Raw genomic sequence first — 19325 nt, 5'->3', positions numbered from 1 at the left:
TCACTTTTAAAACTATTAAAATAAACGCATTTATTCAGAAATACTTTATTTCTTTCACTGTAAGACACAAACAATGCTAAAAGATATCATTTAACCTCCTGATGCTCAGTAACGGTAATGGAAGCCATGAGCGGAGGTGACTCCATTGTAATGGTAGGGGTTGTAGGCGTAATGGTAGCTAGGGTTAGCTTCGGCAGACCTCTTATGAGGTCGGTGGCACGTAGGGGTTGTATGGGGTATAGTGGCGGTTGTAGTGGTGGTAGATGGTAGAGGGCTCGGCTGACCTCTTATGAGGGTGGTTTACGTAGGGGGTATAGGTGTGATGGTATGAGGTGTAGGAGTGGTGGTGGAAAGGGACGGGCCCGTAACTGGGTTCAGCAGATCTCTTGTGGTGATGGTATGGTGAGTAGCTGTAATGGTAGTTTCGGGGATAGCTAGGATAGTAAAGGTTAGAAGGCTCGGCCTCTGCCTCAGGTTCAGCGGACCTCTTGTGAAGAGGGTGGTAACGACCAGCATGGTAGTAAGGCGTTATGGTGGTTACCATAAGTAGGATAAAGGTATCCTGTGCTTGGCTCCGCCTCTCGCTTCTCCACTTCAGAAGCGCAAGCGGCAGCCACCAGGATGACAGACACCTGGGATACACAAAGCTTCAGATACCTTCTCTTGTAAAGAATAATTGTGTCAGCCACGTATTAAACCAAACATCAATATCTCCAGATATTTTGGACTTAAGAGAGTAAAGTTGAAACTCACCAAGTAAATCATATCTGCAGGATTTGTGACAAAGAACAGGGCGATGTGATCTTGGTAGCGAGTTTCCGATCTTTATATAGCACAGTGATAACGGACCTTGAGATAACTGACCTCACGCATAAGAAAGTAGGAAGCACTTATTGATACAAAAATATATAACTTATGGCAAGAAAATATTCTTAGGGAAGAGACTACACAGAAGATATATACATTTCAATTACGAAATAGCTGCGGATAACTTAACTTTTGGTGCAGTAGAGTACTCTAAATTATGTAGACATAAAAAAGTGTATGTGTGCATACACATTTATGTATATTATATATGTGAGAGTGTGTGTGTGTTTGTGTGTGCATGTTTCAGTGCATGTGTATATATGTATATATTGCAGAGAAAGCCATCATTTGTATTAAATATTCCATTTATCTGTTATCATCTAAATGAGGTCGGCCAAACTTCTTAACATATATTTACATGTATAGATTCCCTGTCCTGCCCCCTTTTCGTTGCCTCACTCCTATGTGTATAGGAGATACTTTTGTGTACTAGATCTTCCAGTTCTGTGTACTTTCACCAAACACAAATTCCAGTGCCAAATGTGATCGGAACTCAGGGATATATATTGTTTGCATATGATCAAGAAAAATAGCAAACACAAGTAAGACAAACACATTAGCTGACAGCATACATGCATATGCAGGAATAAAATTATCTACTGAATGTAGGCCTTATCAGATCAAATGTACCATTGCTGTGGTGGTTCACTTACCTCTGATCTAGACAGATTGATATGTACATAAAACACAGATTGTGTAGATATGTGCATATGTATGTTGGGGGAAGTATATGTGCTTGTGTGCGTATATATTCATATACATATGTGTATATGTATATATGTGTAATGTATACTTATACATATATATGTATGTATGTAAATGCTTATTTATTTGTTTCTCTATTTTTGTAGATACATATATATATGCATACACATTTATGTGTTTGAAAACTTTGCACCATCCAACTATTTTCTTGCTAAGCTTCTAACTTCTCGGGTATTGAATTAGGCTGGTGACCTTCGCTGAATTAACTAATCTTGTTCTGAATCTTATTCATCTTTTACGTTTGTCTGAAACTGTGGATGGATATCAAGTGTTTAGCCTTTTAGTAGAATCATTGTTTTACTTTACAAATTAGTATTAATACCATTTACATTTAATGATTTTTTGTGATTTTTATGAATTATTAAAACTTGCCACATTGGTTCCACTTGCAATATATGTGAAGCAAGGCAAGGACATGGGAGGCTTTCACGCCTCGGTCTCGCTCCCTTGAGTGTAGCAAATAAATATGATTATACTTTTTGTCAGCATGAGTAATCAAATACATAATTATCAACTAGTACCATGAACACAATACACAAGAACACAAGACAAAATAAAGACTTCAGTCTGCACTGTTTATTTTTATCGAATACTAATTCAAGGACCAAATGTGATCAGTACTCAGGGATACCATCATGGCGGGGAGGTGAACCAAGTGCCTTGAAGCTCAAATTGGCGACATCGGATTGTGCAAGTAGCAGGTTGTCTGCCGGTCTCATTGTGTACCCGCTGATTGGACACATGTTCCTTCTAACAGTGCCCCTTCATTCGGTACAAGAATCTGCTGCAAAGGGCATCAAGACCTATATACATACAAAACACACGTGTATATGTGTGTATGTATATATATACAGATAGAGCATACATACATATATACATATGTATACATACATGTATACGTGTGTATATATAATATATATACACATATATGTGTGTGCGTGTCTGTCTGTCTGTGTATGTGTGTATACTATATATATGTTTGTATATATAGACATATATACATATATATTCTATATATGTATACTTATATACACACACACTGCATGTACATATACAAAATATATATATATATATATATATATATATACACATATATATACTGTGTATATATACTTATATATATTTATGCACATATTGTGTGCGCATATATATATATATATATATATATATATATATATATATATATATACATATACATATATATAAACAGTATGCATATATCTATACATGCTGTGTATGCATATATGTACATATATATCTATACATATACATATACATACACACACATACATGTGTGTGTGTGTGTGTATGTGTGTGTGGATTATATATTCCATTAATCAGCGACTACTTTATTATGTGGACTGCCATGAAAAATAACGTCGTTATAGTGTTGAATACTCTAACCCTAACACAAACACCCAATATTTTTGGATTTGGTCGATTCTTTCTGACATGTCTCAGGAAAAAATCAAATGATCATAATTATAAATGTAATCGAGCCAATCCCATGGAATTTACTCGCGTCTACCTTGTCGGTACCTGTCAATTTGTCCAAGAGAAAGCTTTGAGTAGTTATACAGACACTAATCTCAGCGTTGACAGCTGTCCCTAACTCACTGCAATCTCCAGGAAGAACTGAAGAAATGCAGAAACATAGGTTGCTGACGTTAGTGTTATTTTTCCACACTTGCACTTCTGCGACTGACAATGGGAAACACCATCAAAAATGTTCCTCTGATCAGTATTTCTAAATAAAACTGAGTGGTAAAGAAAAATATAGTTTTTGCAAACTAACAACTGATAGAATGATCATATGCATAAACACACACTCATACACACACACACACACCACACACACACACACACATATATATGTATATATATATATATATATATATATATATATATATATATATAAGAACATACAACATGTTGATCTTTCTTAACTTATTTGTAACTATAATCATTATTTATCTATATGTTTATGTATATGTAGACACATGTATCTGTGTATGCATAAATACATATGTATATCATATATTTATATACACATATACTGACACATACATACATGTGTGTATACGCACATATACGTATATGTACATATATGTGTGTATACGCACATATACGTATATGTACATATATATGTTTGTATGTATATATGCATATATGTATATGCGCGTGTGTGTGTAATGTATATATATATGTATGCATATTTTTATACATATAAATATATACATATTTATTTATCTGCATATATACATCCGTATACATGGAAAGTATACAAATGAATGTATATATAAATATAAATACATATATTTATATACATATTATATATATATATATATATACATACATGCATAATATATACATATGTATATATACATACATGCATAATATATGCATATGTATATACATAATGTATACATGCATAAAAAAAAACAGAAAAACACACATGCATACATCCACATGCTCACAATATATACATATATTATATAAATGTGTGTATGTATATAGAAATCTGCACATCTGTTTATGTAGGCACGTAAAAAGTAGGAACTTAGGAACTTTCTTGTTGGTGTTTTCCATTGTCAGTCGCAGATGTGCAAGGGAAATTCCTTATTTCAAGGAACTGTTCGTCACATGCATGAGATTAATGATCATTGTCTAAGATATCTTGGAAGCGGGTCCTTCATATCATGTGGGCGTGTCTTACTCAAAGCCAGTTTCTATATTTGTAATGTACTGACTTGTCGGCGTTCTGTCAAGGTCTTCCTGGGAACAGGTATATAAGGAGCCGGACTGCATTGCTGGAGTCACATCGCCCTGTTCCGTCTCACCAATCCTGCAGAGATGAAGTACTTGGTGGGTAGACTTTCGGCATGTTTTTTTCTGTGAGCAGGATTAATGTTTATTTAGTATAGTGACTGATTTCTAAAATGCGTGTTTGATTTGACTTTCTTTCAGGTGTTTGTGCTCCTGGTGGCTGCCGCTTGCGCTTCTGAGGTGGAGAAGCGAGAGGCGGAGCCAAGTCGTGCCTTAAGCTATGGCCACGGTGTCCACCATCACACCTACTATCCCCGTACCTACTACCACTCCTACCACACCTACCACAAGAGGTCCGCTGAGCCTGAGGCCGAAGCCGAGCCCTCTTACGGCTCCTCCAACTACTACCACCCACACCACTACATTCCCTCCGTCCACCACCACCACAAGAGGTCCGCTGACCCCGTTGCTGAGGCTGAAGCAGAGCCTTCTTACCGAGGATACTACCGTCCCCATTCCTACGGCTACCACAACACTCCCTACATCCACCACCACTATAAGAGGTCCGCCGAGCCTAAAGCTGAAGCCGAGCCCTCTTACAGCTCCTCCAACTACTACCGCCCAAGCCACTACATTCCCTCCGTCCACCACCACCACAAGAGGTCCGCCGAGCCTGAGGCCGAAGCCAAGCCCTCTTATGGCTCCTCCAACTACTACCGCCCACACCACTACATTCCCTCCGTCCACCACCACCACAAGAGGTCCGCTGACCCCGTTGCTGAGGCTGAAGCCAGTTACGGCTACAGGTCGTACCAACCTGTCTACCACCACTCCTACCAATACACCCCCTATACTCACAGCCACTACAAGAGATCTGCCGAGCCAGAAGCTGATCCTAGTTTTATCTATGGCCACCACCAGTCCGTGTACCGTCCCTCATATAACGGAGCTCACTATGGTTACGGCTACCACCACTAGGGTGCTGAGAGTTAATTTGCCCTGAATCCTATATCTAAGAGGTTTATTTTGAAAATTGATATAGTAATAAAGTCAATCTAAATATATTTAGTTTATGATTTAAGAATTCTGATGAGAAACAGAGAAAAAGGAACAGAGAAACATTTATAAATATGAAAATCAGCTATATAGGCAACAAAATAACTCAAATAACTAAAAATAAGTTACATGAGGCATGTGTATAGGATGTTTGATTAAAAAGTACCTTCATATATTTGTGGAGAAACATTTCTTTAGAGAACAGTACTGATCCGTATATGAAATCGTCATATTATATGTCGTATAAATGCACAAGTATTGAAAACCTTGTTTCATGTAACTTTTTTGAGTCTCAGAATTTCACTTCTGTTGACTTTCCTCTCCGTAGCAAACGACTCCTTACTATAGCATCGCCTCCTCGACCAGCACAGCCTCGTTCATCCACCACACCGCCTACCACCATCACCCACATACTCGGTGAAATCACTGCTCTACTCGATACATAGAAAGTAATAGCGCAACTACGAAAGGGGAACACATGTCTACGACAGCGTGTCAACTGGCTTGATGATCTGAATTCCACGGGAGTGAGTCGATTATTCTATTTACAATTATGGTTCCTTGTTGTTTTTCTCAACTACAAATAATGCTAGTTACGATTACAGCATTTATGACATTTCTTCTTATGGTAATCCATAGAATAACCTAGATGATGATTAATTAGATGTATAGCGGACATACATACATGTTTGTATATATGTGTATATAATAAGTATATATAATGATGCATAAATGCATATGTATATGTATGTATATGTATATATACAGTATATATACATATACAGGTACACACACATACATATAAATATGCACACAAACGTATAAATATATATATACATAATTATATTTATATATGCATATATATTAATTTATTTATTATTATATATACACACACAAACACACACACACACATATATATATATATATATATATATATATAATGCTTTTATATGTATAGATTTGTTTATTTATTCATTTATATTGTACATATATGTTTGTATATGCATATATAAGCATATATATGTTTATGTATAAGTAAATATACACGGTGTATATATATAGGCGTGTGTATGTGTGTGTGTGTGTGTACTGTGTGTCTATATAGGTCTTAATGCATTTTGCAACAGGTCTTTGTGTCGAACCACAGTTAACAAGAACATGTGTTTAAGCAGCAGACATACCGTGAGACCGGCATAAGACCTACTTGTACAATTCAATGCTCGCCCCCCGTGGACGGTCTTGCCCAACGGGCTGTTTCACCTGAAAACCCCAGTTAGAGGAAGCCGCGAGACGAGCTAGGACGACTTGACTTGGCCAGATCGATCGGATCTGTTATGAGGATCTAGAGATGGGCCGAACACGTGCCTGGTGGTTCGCCATGAGGAACCCTCGTGGCTGGAGGTGAATGGTGGATATGGCTATGCGTCCCTGTCACCGTCAGTCCCACCGATTACTTGACTCGTTACATGAACTCAAGAATTCTTGAGATGTAGCAAGATTAATTTTGCAGTACCTTAAATTGTCCGTGGAAAATATAATTTCTGTAGAGAATGATACATGGGTATATATCAAAACGACAAATTATATATTGTACAAATATCAGATCCACAAGTACCTATGTCTGTTTGTCTATCTGTAGATATTCAGTATGCCAGTATGTTATTTGCATGATGTAATTTATAATTATTATGATTCTAAAAGTCAGATAATATCAAGTACAATTACTTAAGTACAACTACTCAGTTGTGATTAAATTTGTGACTGTCATATTTCCCTATTTGTGTTATTTGGTTGTTTGTATAATTGACTTTCGTTTTTATGTTCCATTTTCTCTGTGCATTTTTTATTAGGATTACTAAATCGTAAAAAAAATATATTTAGATTGACTTTATTCAAATATCAACTTTCAAAATAAACATCTTTTAGAGATATTCAGGTCATATTAACTCCAATGCCTTAGTGGTGGTGAACACGGTAACCGTAACCATCGTGAACTCCGCTATGGTGGGGACGGTACACCGTTTGGTGGTGGTGGCCATAGCTGACATCAGGATCAGCTTCTGGCTCGGCAGATCTTTTGTAGTGGCTGTGAGTATAAGGGGTGTATTGGTAGGAGGGGTAGTACACGGGATGGTACGACCTGTAGCCGTAACTGGCTTCAGCCTCAGCAAAGGGGTCAGCGGACCTCTTGTGGTGGTGGTGGACGGAGGGAATGTAGTGGCGTTGGCGGTAGTAGTTGGCGGAGCCGTAAGAGGGCTCGGCTTCGGCCTCAGGCTCGGCGGACCTCTTGTAGTGGTGGTGGATGTGAGGAGTGCTGTGGTAGCCGTAGGGACGGTTGTGGTACGAACCGTAAGAAGGATCGGCTTCGGCCTCAGGATCGGCGGATCTCTTGTGATGGTGGTGAACGTAGGAAGAGGGACGGTAGTAACCTGGGTAGTGGTAGGAACCGTACGAAGGATCAGCTTCGGCCTCAGGCTCAGCGGACCTCTTGTGGTAAGTGTGGTAGGGGTGGTAGTAGGTGCGGGGGTAGTAGGCGTGGTGGTGGACACCGTGGCCATAGCTTAAGGCACGACTTGGCTCCGCCTCTCGCTTCTCCACCTCAGAAGCGCAAGCGGCTGCCACTAGGAGCACAAACACCTGAAAATGTCAAATCAGACAAGCATTTTAGAATTCAGTCACTATGCAAAACAAACATTAATCCTGCTCACAGAACGTGCTAAAAGTCTACCCACCAAGTACTTCATCTCTGCAGGATTGGTGAGACGGAACAGGGCGATGTGACTCCAGCAATGCGTCTGGCTCCTTATATACCTCTTCCCACGCATGACCTTGACAGAACGGTAAGTCAGTCCATAGCAAAGATAGAAACTGGCTTTGAGTAGAACACGCCCACATAATATGAAGGACCTGCCCCCAGAAAACTGCCTAGTGTCTTTATTATTGATCATCATTAATTCGATGCATGGAAGTATGGAATTTTCCTTCCACATCTGTGATTGACATAATGGAAAATAAAAATGAAAAAAAAAAAACAGAAAATATGTTACTGCAGTTCAGGAAAATATAAAATAATCATAATTATAAATGTAATCGAGCCAATCCCATGGATCTTACTCGCGTCTAGCCTGTCGGTACCTGTAAATTTGTCCCAGAGAAAGCTTTGAGTAGTTCTACAGACGCTAATCTCAGCGTTGACAGCTGTCCCTACCTCACTGCAATCTCCAGGAAGAACAGAAGAAATGCAGAAACATAGGTTGCTGACGTTAGTGTTATTTTTCCACACTTGCACTTCTGCGACTGACAATGGAAAACAAACTAACAACTGACAGAATGATCATATGCATACACACACACTCATACACACACACTCATACACACACACACACACACACCACACACCACACATACACACAAATATATGTATATATATATGTATATATATAAGAACATACAACATGTTGATCTTTCTGTACTTATCTGTAACTATAATCATTATCTATCTATATGTTTATGTATATGTAGACACATGTATCTATATATGCATAAATACATATGTATATCATATATCATTTCTATACACATATACTGACACATACATACATGTGTGTGTATACGCACATATACGTATATGTACATATATATGTGTATGTATGTATGTATACATATATGTATATGCGCGCGTGTGTGTATATATGTATGCATATGTATATACATATAATTATATACATATTTATTTATCTGCATATATACATCCGTATACATGGAAAGTATACAAATGAATGTGTATATAAATATGAATACATATATTTATATACATATTATATATATGTATTTATACATACATGCATAATATATACATATGTGTATATATACATACATGCATAACATATGCATATGTATATACATAATGTATACATGCATAAAAAAACAGAAAAACACACATGCATACATCCACATGCTCACAATATATACATATATTATATAAATGTGTGTGTATGTATATAGAAATCTGCTGCACATCTGTTTATGTAGGCGCATAAAAAGTAGGAACTTAGGAACTTTTTTGTTGGTGTTTTCCATTGTCAGTCGCAGATGTGCAAGGGAAATTCCTTATTTCAAGGAACTGTTCGTCACATGAATGAGATTAATGATCATTGTCTAAGATATCTTGGAAGCGGGTCCTTCATATCATGTGGGCGTGTCTTACTCAAAGCCAGTTTCTATATTTGTAATGTACTGACTTGTCGGCGTTCTGTCAAGGTCTTCCTGGGAACAGGTATAAAAGGAGCCGAACGCATTGCTGGAGTCACATCGCCCTGTTCCGTCTCACCAATCCTGCAGAGATGAAGTACTTGGTGGGTAGACTTTCGGCATGGTTTTTTTTCTGTGAGCAGGATTAATGTTTATTTAGTATAGCGACTGATTTCTAAAATGCGTGTTTGATTTGACTTTCTTTCAGGTGTTTGTGCTCCTGGTGGCTGCCGCTTGCGCTTCTGAGGTGGAGAAGCGAGAGGCGGAGCCAAGTCGTGACTTAAGCTATGGCCACGGTGTCCACCATCACACCTACTATCCCCGTACCTACTACCACTCCTACCACACCTACCACAAGAGGTCTGCTGAGCCTGAGGCTGAAGCCGAGCCCTCTTACGGCTCCTCCAACTACTACCGCCCACACCACTACATTCCCTCCGTCCACCACCACCACAAGAGGTCCGCTGACCCCGTTGCTGAGGCTGAAGCAGAGCCTTCTTACCGAGGATACTACCGTCCCCATTCCTACGGCTACCACAACACTCCCTACATCCACCACCATTATAAGAGGTCCGCCGAGCCCTCTTACAGCTCCTCCAACTACTACCGCCCAAGCCACTACATTCCCTCCGTCCACCACCACCACAAGAGGTCCGCCGAGCCTGAGGCCGAAGCCGAGCCCTCTTACGGCTCCTCCAACTACTACCGCCCACACCACTACATTCCCTCTGTCCACCACCACCACAAGAGGTCCGCTGACCCTGTTGCTGAGGCTGAAGCCAGTTACGGCTACAGGTCGTACCAACCTGTCTACCACCACTCCTACCAATACACCCCCTATACTCACAACCTTCTACAAGAGATCTGCCGAGCCAGAAGCTGATCCTAGTTTTATCTATGGCCACCACCAGTCCGTGTACCGTCCCTCATATAATGGAGCTCACTATGGTTACGGCTACCACCACTAGGGTGCTGAGAGTTAATTTGCCCTGAATCCTATATCTAAGAGGTTTATTTTGAAAATTGATATAGTAATAAAGTCAATCTAAATATATTTTGTTTATGATTTAAGAATTCTGATGAGAAACAGAGAAAAAGGAACAGAGAAACATTTATAGATATGAAAATCAGCTATATAGGCAACCAAATAACACAAATAACTCGAAAAAGTTACATGAGGCATGTGTATCAGATGTGTGATTTAAAAGGTACCTTCATATATTTGTTAAAAACATTTCTTTAGAGAAGCAAATGGGCGATTTTCATGCTGCGCGAAGACAGGCTAAGCATATCTTCTTCAACAACAGAAACCAACTGACTAGACACAGTGAAACCAGACGAAACGATGAACCACTTAGAACAAAGAAATATTAGGCAATCTGCAATCACTCAATACACCTCTAGGACACCACCTCGTCAACAAACCTGGCAGCAGCCACTGGGAGGAGTGCACTCTGCGCCTGATTCCGCGCCCTCAACACCAGAGAACCATCAAAACACGATTGTGGAAATCTGTCCTTCAATGGAGATGGAAGATTCATCACACGGACGCGAAGAAGCCGCCCCAGATGGAGGGAATACTGCTGTTGTTGGGTAACCCGCAACCGACGAAGATTTGTCAATTACCTTCTACAGCAAAACAAGTAAAACTGCAGTTAACTGCGACACGCCAAAGAAGAGCAACTAGTTTATATTAATGTCCTTATTGATTTATTCTCCTTCTGACTTCCAAATATTTAGTCATTTAGTGTTATTCTACCTGATATGTGATAGAAATTTCATATTATATTTAAACAGTCTAGTAGCTGATGAAGTACCATGTGTTGACGTTTGAATAATATACAACTTACTCCTTTTTGCAACAACACTGGTGGCGATATAGTATCTGAATCTGATCCAGATATATATTTTGATAAGGATAGACTGAAGTTCTAAATATTACTTTCCAGACCAACATTTGAAACTTGATGTTCAGAGTGAAAACATATTCTTTCTCCTTTATTACAACATACAAAGTTTGGCCAGTAATTTTGACACATTTATTCAACAGTGTATTGAACCTCTTGGCTATGAATTTGATGTCATCGCTATGTGTAAAACTAAGCTCAATGAAGATAATGAACATCTATACAAGCTGCAACAATACAACGTAATCACTAATAATTATTCTCGCGTAGGTGGTGGTGTAGATCTGCATATAAAGAGTACTTTTTCATTAATAAAAGGAATTAATATAACTATAACATGTGATGACTGTCCTAGTTGGACCAGTTCCATTCTTCAAAAAAATATTATAGTGGGAAATATTTACAGATGACCAAAAGATAACATTCATATTTTTTAATGGAAAAATTTGGTAGTATTTTAAAAATACTAAATGATGAAATAAGAAATGTTACTTGGGTGGAGATATTAATATAGACCTTTTATCACATGAAACTAACCCTAATGTTGATATCTACATTATTTCATTACATTCTCAATCAATTCTTCATTTCCAATGACAAACCAACAAGAGTCACAAAGACATCGGCAACATGTAAGGACCATATATGGACTATTAATATTTTTAGATATTATTTATAGTAACATCTCTGATCATTTTCCGATATTTACAGTTTATAGTCATGCATCAGATCAACAAAACAGCACAACAATGTTATCAAAATATCTAAGAATTAATTAACATAATCTCGCAGAATTTAAAGTATCTGTATGATGTTGATTGGCATCACATAAGATATAAACTAGATGTTCAAGCAGTGTTGTGCATTTGTTACTCACTTATACATAGCCTGATGTTCTACTGTATTACAGTATGGGGCAATGCAGGTATTTCAATATGCAAACTGTTTTATGTTGCACAAAAGTGTATTATAAAGACAATTAGTTCAATGAAAATAAATGAACAAACCAAAAAATCTTTCGAAACAATGAAAATTCTTAAATAAGAGAAATTAAATACATACTATAGTGCTCAATATATCCACAAAGCCCCGTCTAGTTCCATACATTGTGCTTTATTCCAAATAAGAATAACTGATAGGTACCCTTCAAGACAAAACTCTTTGGAAATACCATTAGTTAGAAGTCACGAGGCACAAACTTCAATTACTTATCATATTGTTAAGGTCTGGAAAAGCCTGCCACCTTCAGTCAAGGAGAGTGAAAGTTTAAACTGCTTTAAATCCTGTTTAAAATATATATATATATATATATATTTACCGACTAGATACTAAATCCCATTAACTTTATTCATGAATTCTTATTCATATTGTGATATTTATATTGTATAGTGTAAGGTTCCTGGCCGAGAGTTTTTCTTTCAAATAGGTTAAGCTTTTTATGTTTGTTTTTTGTTTGTTTTTCTCTCAAATAGGTTCAGATTTTTACTTAAGCTGAATAAACATATCAGTGTCAATATCTGTGAGGTTTCTTATCAGGTCTTAAATTATAAACAAAAGTATATTTAAACTGACATTATTCTATATTAATTTTTTAAATAAACCTCTTTGAGATATATTCAAGGCATATTACGTCTCAGTGCCTTAGTGGTGGTAACCGTAGCCATAATGAGCTCCGCTATGGGAGGGACGGTACACGGACTGGTGGTGGCCATAGATGAAACTGGGATCAGCTTCTGGTTCGGCAGATCTCTTGTAGTGGCTGTGAGTATAGGGGGTGTATTGATAGGAGTGGTAATATACAGGGTGATGTGACCTGTACCCGTAACTGGCTTCAGCCTCAGCAACGGGGTCAGCAGACCTCTTGTGGAGGTTGTAGGCGTAGGGAGTTCTGTGGTATCCGTAGGAATGGGGACGATAGTATCCTCGGTAAGAAGGCTCGGCTGCAGCCCCAGGCTCAGCGGACCTCTTGTGGAAACGGTGGTAGGGGTGGTAGTAGGCGTGTTGGTGGACACCGTGGCTATAGCTTAAGGCACGACTTGGCTCCGCCTCTCGCTTCTCCACCTCAGAAGCGCAAGCGGCAGCCACCAGGAGCACAAAAACCTGAGGGTACATAATTTTGAATTAAACACGTATTTTAGAAATCAATTACTATGCAAAATAAACAACATTTATCCTGCTCACAAACGAGCGATAATGCCGAAAGTCTACCCACCTAGTACTTCATCTCTGCAGGATTGATGAGACGGAACAGGGCGATGTGACTCCGACAATGCGTCTGCCTCCTCATATACCTGTTCCCACAAGTCAGGACATAAAATGGAAAGTGGCTTCATACGTTATATGAAGGACCCACCTTCAGGAATTACCAGGTGTCTTAATTATTAATCTCATGCGACTAATATTTCCTTGAAGTAAGGAATTTTCTTGCACATCTGCGACTGACAATGAAAAACAAAAAAAGTTCATATGTGTAACATTTTACGTGCCACTGTAAACAGATCGACTGCTGTACAGCAGATTGTTATATTTTTGAACTCATACACATATATATGTATATGATATATAAGTATATATGTGAATATATTTATTTATATATTGGTCTATTTATGCACATGTGATTTTATGTGTATGTATGCATGTTCTTAAATATGCGTGTATATATTATGTATGTACATATGAATGTGTTAAGTATGTATATATGTATATATTGTGTATGCATATATACATATATGAATATATATGCATATGACACGCTAAATTCCACGGGAGTGGGTCGATTCTATTAACAATTCTGGTTACTTGTCGTTTTTCTCAACTAGAAGTACTGCTAGTTACGATTACAGCATTTATGACATTACTTCTCATCGTAATCCATAGAATAACTTAGATGATGATTAATTAGATGTATAGCGGACACTCATACATATATGTATACGTGTGTATATAATAAGTATATATAATGATGCAGAAATGCAACATGTATGTATATATGTATATGTATATATACAGTATATATACATGCACAGGTACACACACATACAGATGAATATACACACAAACTTATATATATATATATATATATATAGATAGATAGATAGATAGATAGATAGATAGATAGATATATATAGATATAGATATATATATACCTATGTATATTTATTCATTAAATTTGTGACTGTCATAGTTCCCTATTTGTGTTATTTGGTTGTTTGTATAATTGACTTTCGTTTTTATGTTCCATTTCCTCTGTACAGTTTCTTATTAGGATTTTTAAGTCATAAACAGAATATATATTTAGATTGACTTTATTCCAATATCAACTTTCAAAATAAACATCTTTTAGAGATATTCAGGACATATTAACTCCAGTGCCTTAGTGGTGGTGAACGCGGTAACCGTAACCATTGTGAGTTCTGCTATGGTAGGGACGGTACGCGGTCTGGTGATGGCCATAGCTGAAATCAGGATCAGCTTCTGGCTCGGCAGATCTTTTGTAGTGGCTGTGAGTGTAGGGGGTGTATTGGTAGGAGGGGTAGTACACGGGATGGTATGACCTGTAGCCGTAACTGGCTTCAGCCTCAGCAAAGGGGTCAGCGGACCTCTTGTGGTGGTGGTGGACGGAGGGAATATAGTGGCGTGGGCGGTAGTAGTTGAAGGAGCCGTAAGAGGACTCGGCTTCGGCCTCAGGCTCGGCGGACCTCTTGTAGTGGTGGTGGATGTGAGGAGTGTTATGGTAGCCGTAGGGACGGTAGTGATACGAACCGTAAGAAGGATCGGCTTCGGGCTCAGGATCGGCGGACCTCTTGTGATGGTGATGAACGTAGGAATAGGGACGGTAGTAACCTGGATAGTGGTAGGAACCGTATGAAGGTTCGGCTTCGGCCTCAGGCTCAGCGGACCTCTTGTGGTAGGTGTGGTAGGGGTGGTAGTAGGCGTGATGGTGGACACCGTGGCCATAGTTTAAGGCACGACTTGGCTCCGCCTCTCGCTTCTCCACCTCAGAAGCGCAAGCGGCAGCCACCAGGAGCACAAACACCTGAAAAATGTCAAATCAGACAAGCATTTTAGAATTCAGCTACTTTGAAAAAAAAAAAAAAAAAAAAAAAAAAAAAAAAAAAAAAACATTAATCATGCTCACAGAAAAAAAAAAAACATTAATCATGCTCACAGAAAAAAAAAAAAAAAACATGCCGAAAGTCTACCCACCAAGTACTTCATCTCTGCAGGATTGGTGAGACGGAACAGGGCGATGTGACTCCGGCAATGCGTCTGGCTCCTTATATACCTCTTCCCACGCAAGACCTTGACAGAACGGTAAGTCAGTCCATTGCAAAAATAGAAACTGGCTTTGAGTAGAACACGCCCACATAATATGAAGGACCTGCCTCCAGAAAACATCCTTAATTCGATGCATGGAAGTATGGAAGTTTCCATGCACATCTGCGACTGCCATGATGGAAAATAAAAATGAAAAAAAAGACATAAAGTTCCTATGTCTGTCTAACTTTTTAGGCACCCAAATACACAGATCGACTGATGAACAACAGATGTATATATATATATATATATATATATATATATATATATATATATATATTCCTTTATATGTTGGTTTAATTATTTGCCTGTGTATGTATGAATATATGCATGTTCTTGAATGTGCATGTATATATTATGTATGGATATATGTATATATTATTCATTAATGTTTGTATGTATATATGTATATATGTATATATATGCATGCATCTATATATGTATATGTGTATGTATATATATGTACATATTCATTTATCTGTTGTTTTATGTATGTACCTTAGTATGTTTGCATGCACCCGTATGGGGAAATAGTGTCGAACAAATTGTAAATAGTACTACGAAGAGAAGAACAAGAAAACAAATATATATATGAATATATATATGTGTGTGTGTGAATATATATAGGTATGTATATATATATATATATAAACATATATACATAAACATATATATGAAACACCTATACTCACACAACAAATTCACATATATATTGTATATGTGTGTATGTATATATATGCGTGTAATATCTCTCTCTCTTTGTGTGTGTATATACACATATATATATATATATATATATATATATATATATATATGTATGTATATATATATATATGTATGTATATCTGTGTGTAATACATATATACATAAATTTGTATAAACATATAAACTTATAAACATACACATATACATATGTGTGTGTTTATATATATACACATTTGTATGGTCATTATTACCAAAGAAAAATGGTTGGCAAAGAACCAAGAATGAAGTTAGAAACGAATACATATACAGTATATATGTGTATATATACTGTATACTGTATATATAATCGTTATTAACTTCATTCTATCTAATTGTAGATTGGCCATAACTATATTTTTCTCGGTTCTTTGCCACCCAGTTTTCTTTAGCAATACTGACGACAGGAAAGGAATACAAATGTAGGGAAATACATATCTTGATACAAGCACCGTATGTTTTTGTATCTGTTAGTTCTTCCTGATATCATCCCTAACAAAACGTGTCTAGTAGGTAGGAAACGGTCTTCCACATTTCAGTCTGTAAAACTACTTGAAGCTTTCTCTGGGATAAATTTACAGGTACCGATAAATTAAGCTCGAGAAAATTCCACTGCTTTGGGTCGATTACATTAATAATAAGAAATATATATATTTCTCAACTTCAATTACAGATAATGCCGGTTACTATTACAGGAACAGCAGTCGGTGTTTCATAAAGTTTCTTCACTCGATAATTTCTAGAATAAAACCTCGTGATTATGCTTCTTAACAGTCAGGTACAACCGCAGATACATTTTTTTGATGACCTAAAACTCAATTACTTTTACTAACAACAGATATGAAATTGATAACGTTTCGGTTTACTTGCGATTAGAATTATTTGTTTCAATGAGATATTCAATCCTAAACATGAAAAGAAAATTCCCGTATAAATAATATATCAAATTTCAGCATTATAATATAATTTCCAAGTTGTGGCCTTCGTGTCTCCACCTCATAAGCGCAAGCGGCAGCCAACAGGAGTACAAACGCCTGGAGATACAATGTTAAATTAAACACGCATTTTAAAAACCGGTCACGATACTAATTAAAAGCCATTAATCCTGCTCACAGCTTTTTTTACCACCAAGTACTCGGCGAGATGGAACAGGGCGATGTAACTCAGACAATGCGTCTGGCTAATCTTATGCATGAGGCAGTTTATATTGTGTGTGATTGTACATCTCCGTTCGTGTGTGTGTTTCATTGCCACTGTTTCGATCATTATGTTTAGTTGTTAGTTTACCATAACTATATTTTTCTTGCTTCTCTACCACTCAGTTTTCTTCAGAAATACTGATCACAGGAAAAAAGTGCAAGTGTAGAAAAAAAAAAAAATAGTACAAACTATGTTTCTGCATTTCTTCAGTTCTTCCTGGCGATTGCAGTGAGTCAAAGACAGCTTTCAATACTAAGATCTGCATCTCTAGAGCTACTCAAAGCTTTCTCTGGGACAAATTTACAAGTACCGACAAGCTAGGCTCCAGTAAATTCTATGGGATTGTCTCGATTACATTTACAATCATGATAACTTGTGCTGCAGTAACAGTGCAAGTGTCACAGGGCACGCCAGATAGAACTGACCAAATGAAAAAAAAAAAAAAAAAATTAGGTGCTTGTGTTAGGGTTTTGTTATTCATTATTATAACGACGTTACTTCTCATTGTCCATGGAATAAAGTAGTCGCTGATTAATTAAATAGAGTCCACACACTTATACATGTATGTGTGTGTATATACAGTATATATGTATACATGCTGTTTATATATATATATATATATATATATATATATATATATATATATATATACAGTATGTGCATAAATATATATTAGTATATATACTTTATATATATACAGTATATATATAAATATACAGTATGTATGCATATATATGCAAATATATATATACAAGTGTCTATATATACATACATATGTACATATGTATACATATATATACACAAGTCTATATATATATACACAAGTACATATGTATACATATATATACATATATATGTATATATGCATACATATGTGTATATATATGTATACTGCATTTGTATATATGTATGTGAGAATACTGTATTTGTATATATATATATATATATATATATATATATATATATTTGTACATATATGTATATATATACGCAAATTATATGTAACATATACACAAATTATATGCAACATAATAAACATGTGCATTTATATAGGTTTTGATGCCCTTTGCAATAGGTCCTTGCTCCGAACCATGGGGAACAGTTACATGTATTGGACCGGCATAGTACCTGCTACTTGCACAATTCGATGCCGCTAATTTGAGCTTCAAGGTCACCCTGCCTCGCCTCCCCGTGGATGACCCTTGCCCAACAGACTGTCCCTTCCCGAGGTATATGCATATTACGAACTGTAAAATATCAGTTGTACAAATATAGATCGTCTCACATCTCATGTAACACGTTTACTCTAGCTATCTATTAATCTGGGTGCTCATTAGATTAGTGTAATAATTGCATGATGTAATTTGTAATTATTATACTTACAAAAAGTCAATCATAGTTACAAATACAATAACTTAATTGCTTTACAACTGAATTCAAATTACAGTTACCCAC

General features: G+C 37.0%; 5 protein-coding genes across 5 annotated transcripts; 2 read left to right on the top strand and 3 right to left on the bottom strand.

The window, feature by feature from the left end:
- On the bottom strand, positions 1-792 carry LOC125039157 (histidine-rich glycoprotein-like). Its single transcript, XM_047632919.1, has 2 exons — positions 754-792; positions 1-632 (listed from the first exon to the last, which is right to left on the bottom strand). Exon 2 carries the CDS (start codon positions 542-544, stop codon positions 203-205), a length of 342 nt encoding a protein of 113 aa, XP_047488875.1. The 5' UTR covers positions 545-632; positions 754-792; the 3' UTR covers positions 1-202.
- Positions 793-4466: 3674 nt separating this feature from the next.
- LOC125039155 (histidine-rich glycoprotein-like) lies at positions 4467-5757 on the top strand. Its single transcript, XM_047632916.1, has 2 exons — positions 4467-4497; positions 4600-5757. The coding sequence occupies exons 1-2, from the start codon at positions 4486-4488 to the stop codon at positions 5374-5376; spliced, it is 789 nt and encodes a 262-aa protein (XP_047488872.1). The 5' UTR covers positions 4467-4485; the 3' UTR covers positions 5377-5757.
- Positions 5758-7325: 1568 nt separating this feature from the next.
- LOC125039156 (histidine-rich glycoprotein-like) lies at positions 7326-8217 on the bottom strand. Its single transcript, XM_047632917.1, has 2 exons — positions 8187-8217; positions 7326-8091 (listed from the first exon to the last, which is right to left on the bottom strand). Exons 1-2 carry the CDS (start codon positions 8196-8198, stop codon positions 7411-7413), a joined length of 693 nt encoding a protein of 230 aa, XP_047488873.1. The 5' UTR covers positions 8199-8217; the 3' UTR covers positions 7326-7410.
- Positions 8218-9778: 1561 nt separating this feature from the next.
- On the top strand, positions 9779-11382 carry LOC125039201 (histidine-rich glycoprotein-like). The gene is made up of 2 exons (XM_047632986.1): positions 9779-9809; positions 9914-11382. Exons 1-2 carry the CDS (start codon positions 9798-9800, stop codon positions 10586-10588), a joined length of 687 nt encoding a protein of 228 aa, XP_047488942.1. The 5' UTR covers positions 9779-9797; the 3' UTR covers positions 10589-11382.
- A 3519-nt stretch (positions 11383-14901) lies between these two features.
- On the bottom strand, positions 14902-15911 carry LOC125038831 (histidine-rich glycoprotein-like). Its single transcript, XM_047632428.1, has 2 exons — positions 15819-15911; positions 14902-15648 (listed from the first exon to the last, which is right to left on the bottom strand). Exons 1-2 carry the CDS (start codon positions 15828-15830, stop codon positions 14986-14988), a joined length of 675 nt encoding a protein of 224 aa, XP_047488384.1. The 5' UTR covers positions 15831-15911; the 3' UTR covers positions 14902-14985.
- Positions 15912-19325: the final 3414 nt, after the last annotated feature.

This window comes from Penaeus chinensis, chromosome 26 (genome assembly GCF_019202785.1).
Source record: "Penaeus chinensis breed Huanghai No. 1 chromosome 26, ASM1920278v2, whole genome shotgun sequence".
NCBI classification, from domain to species: Eukaryota; Metazoa; Arthropoda; class Malacostraca; order Decapoda; family Penaeidae; genus Penaeus; species Penaeus chinensis.
The sequence above is the reverse complement of the archived record's forward strand: the minus strand, read 5'-3'. Positions and strand labels throughout refer to the sequence as shown.

Excerpts from the sequence above, each read along its gene's own strand:
- LOC125039157 (XM_047632919.1), bottom strand. The coding sequence starts at position 544 with ATGGTAACCACCATAACGCCTTACTACCATGCTGGTCGTTACCACCCT.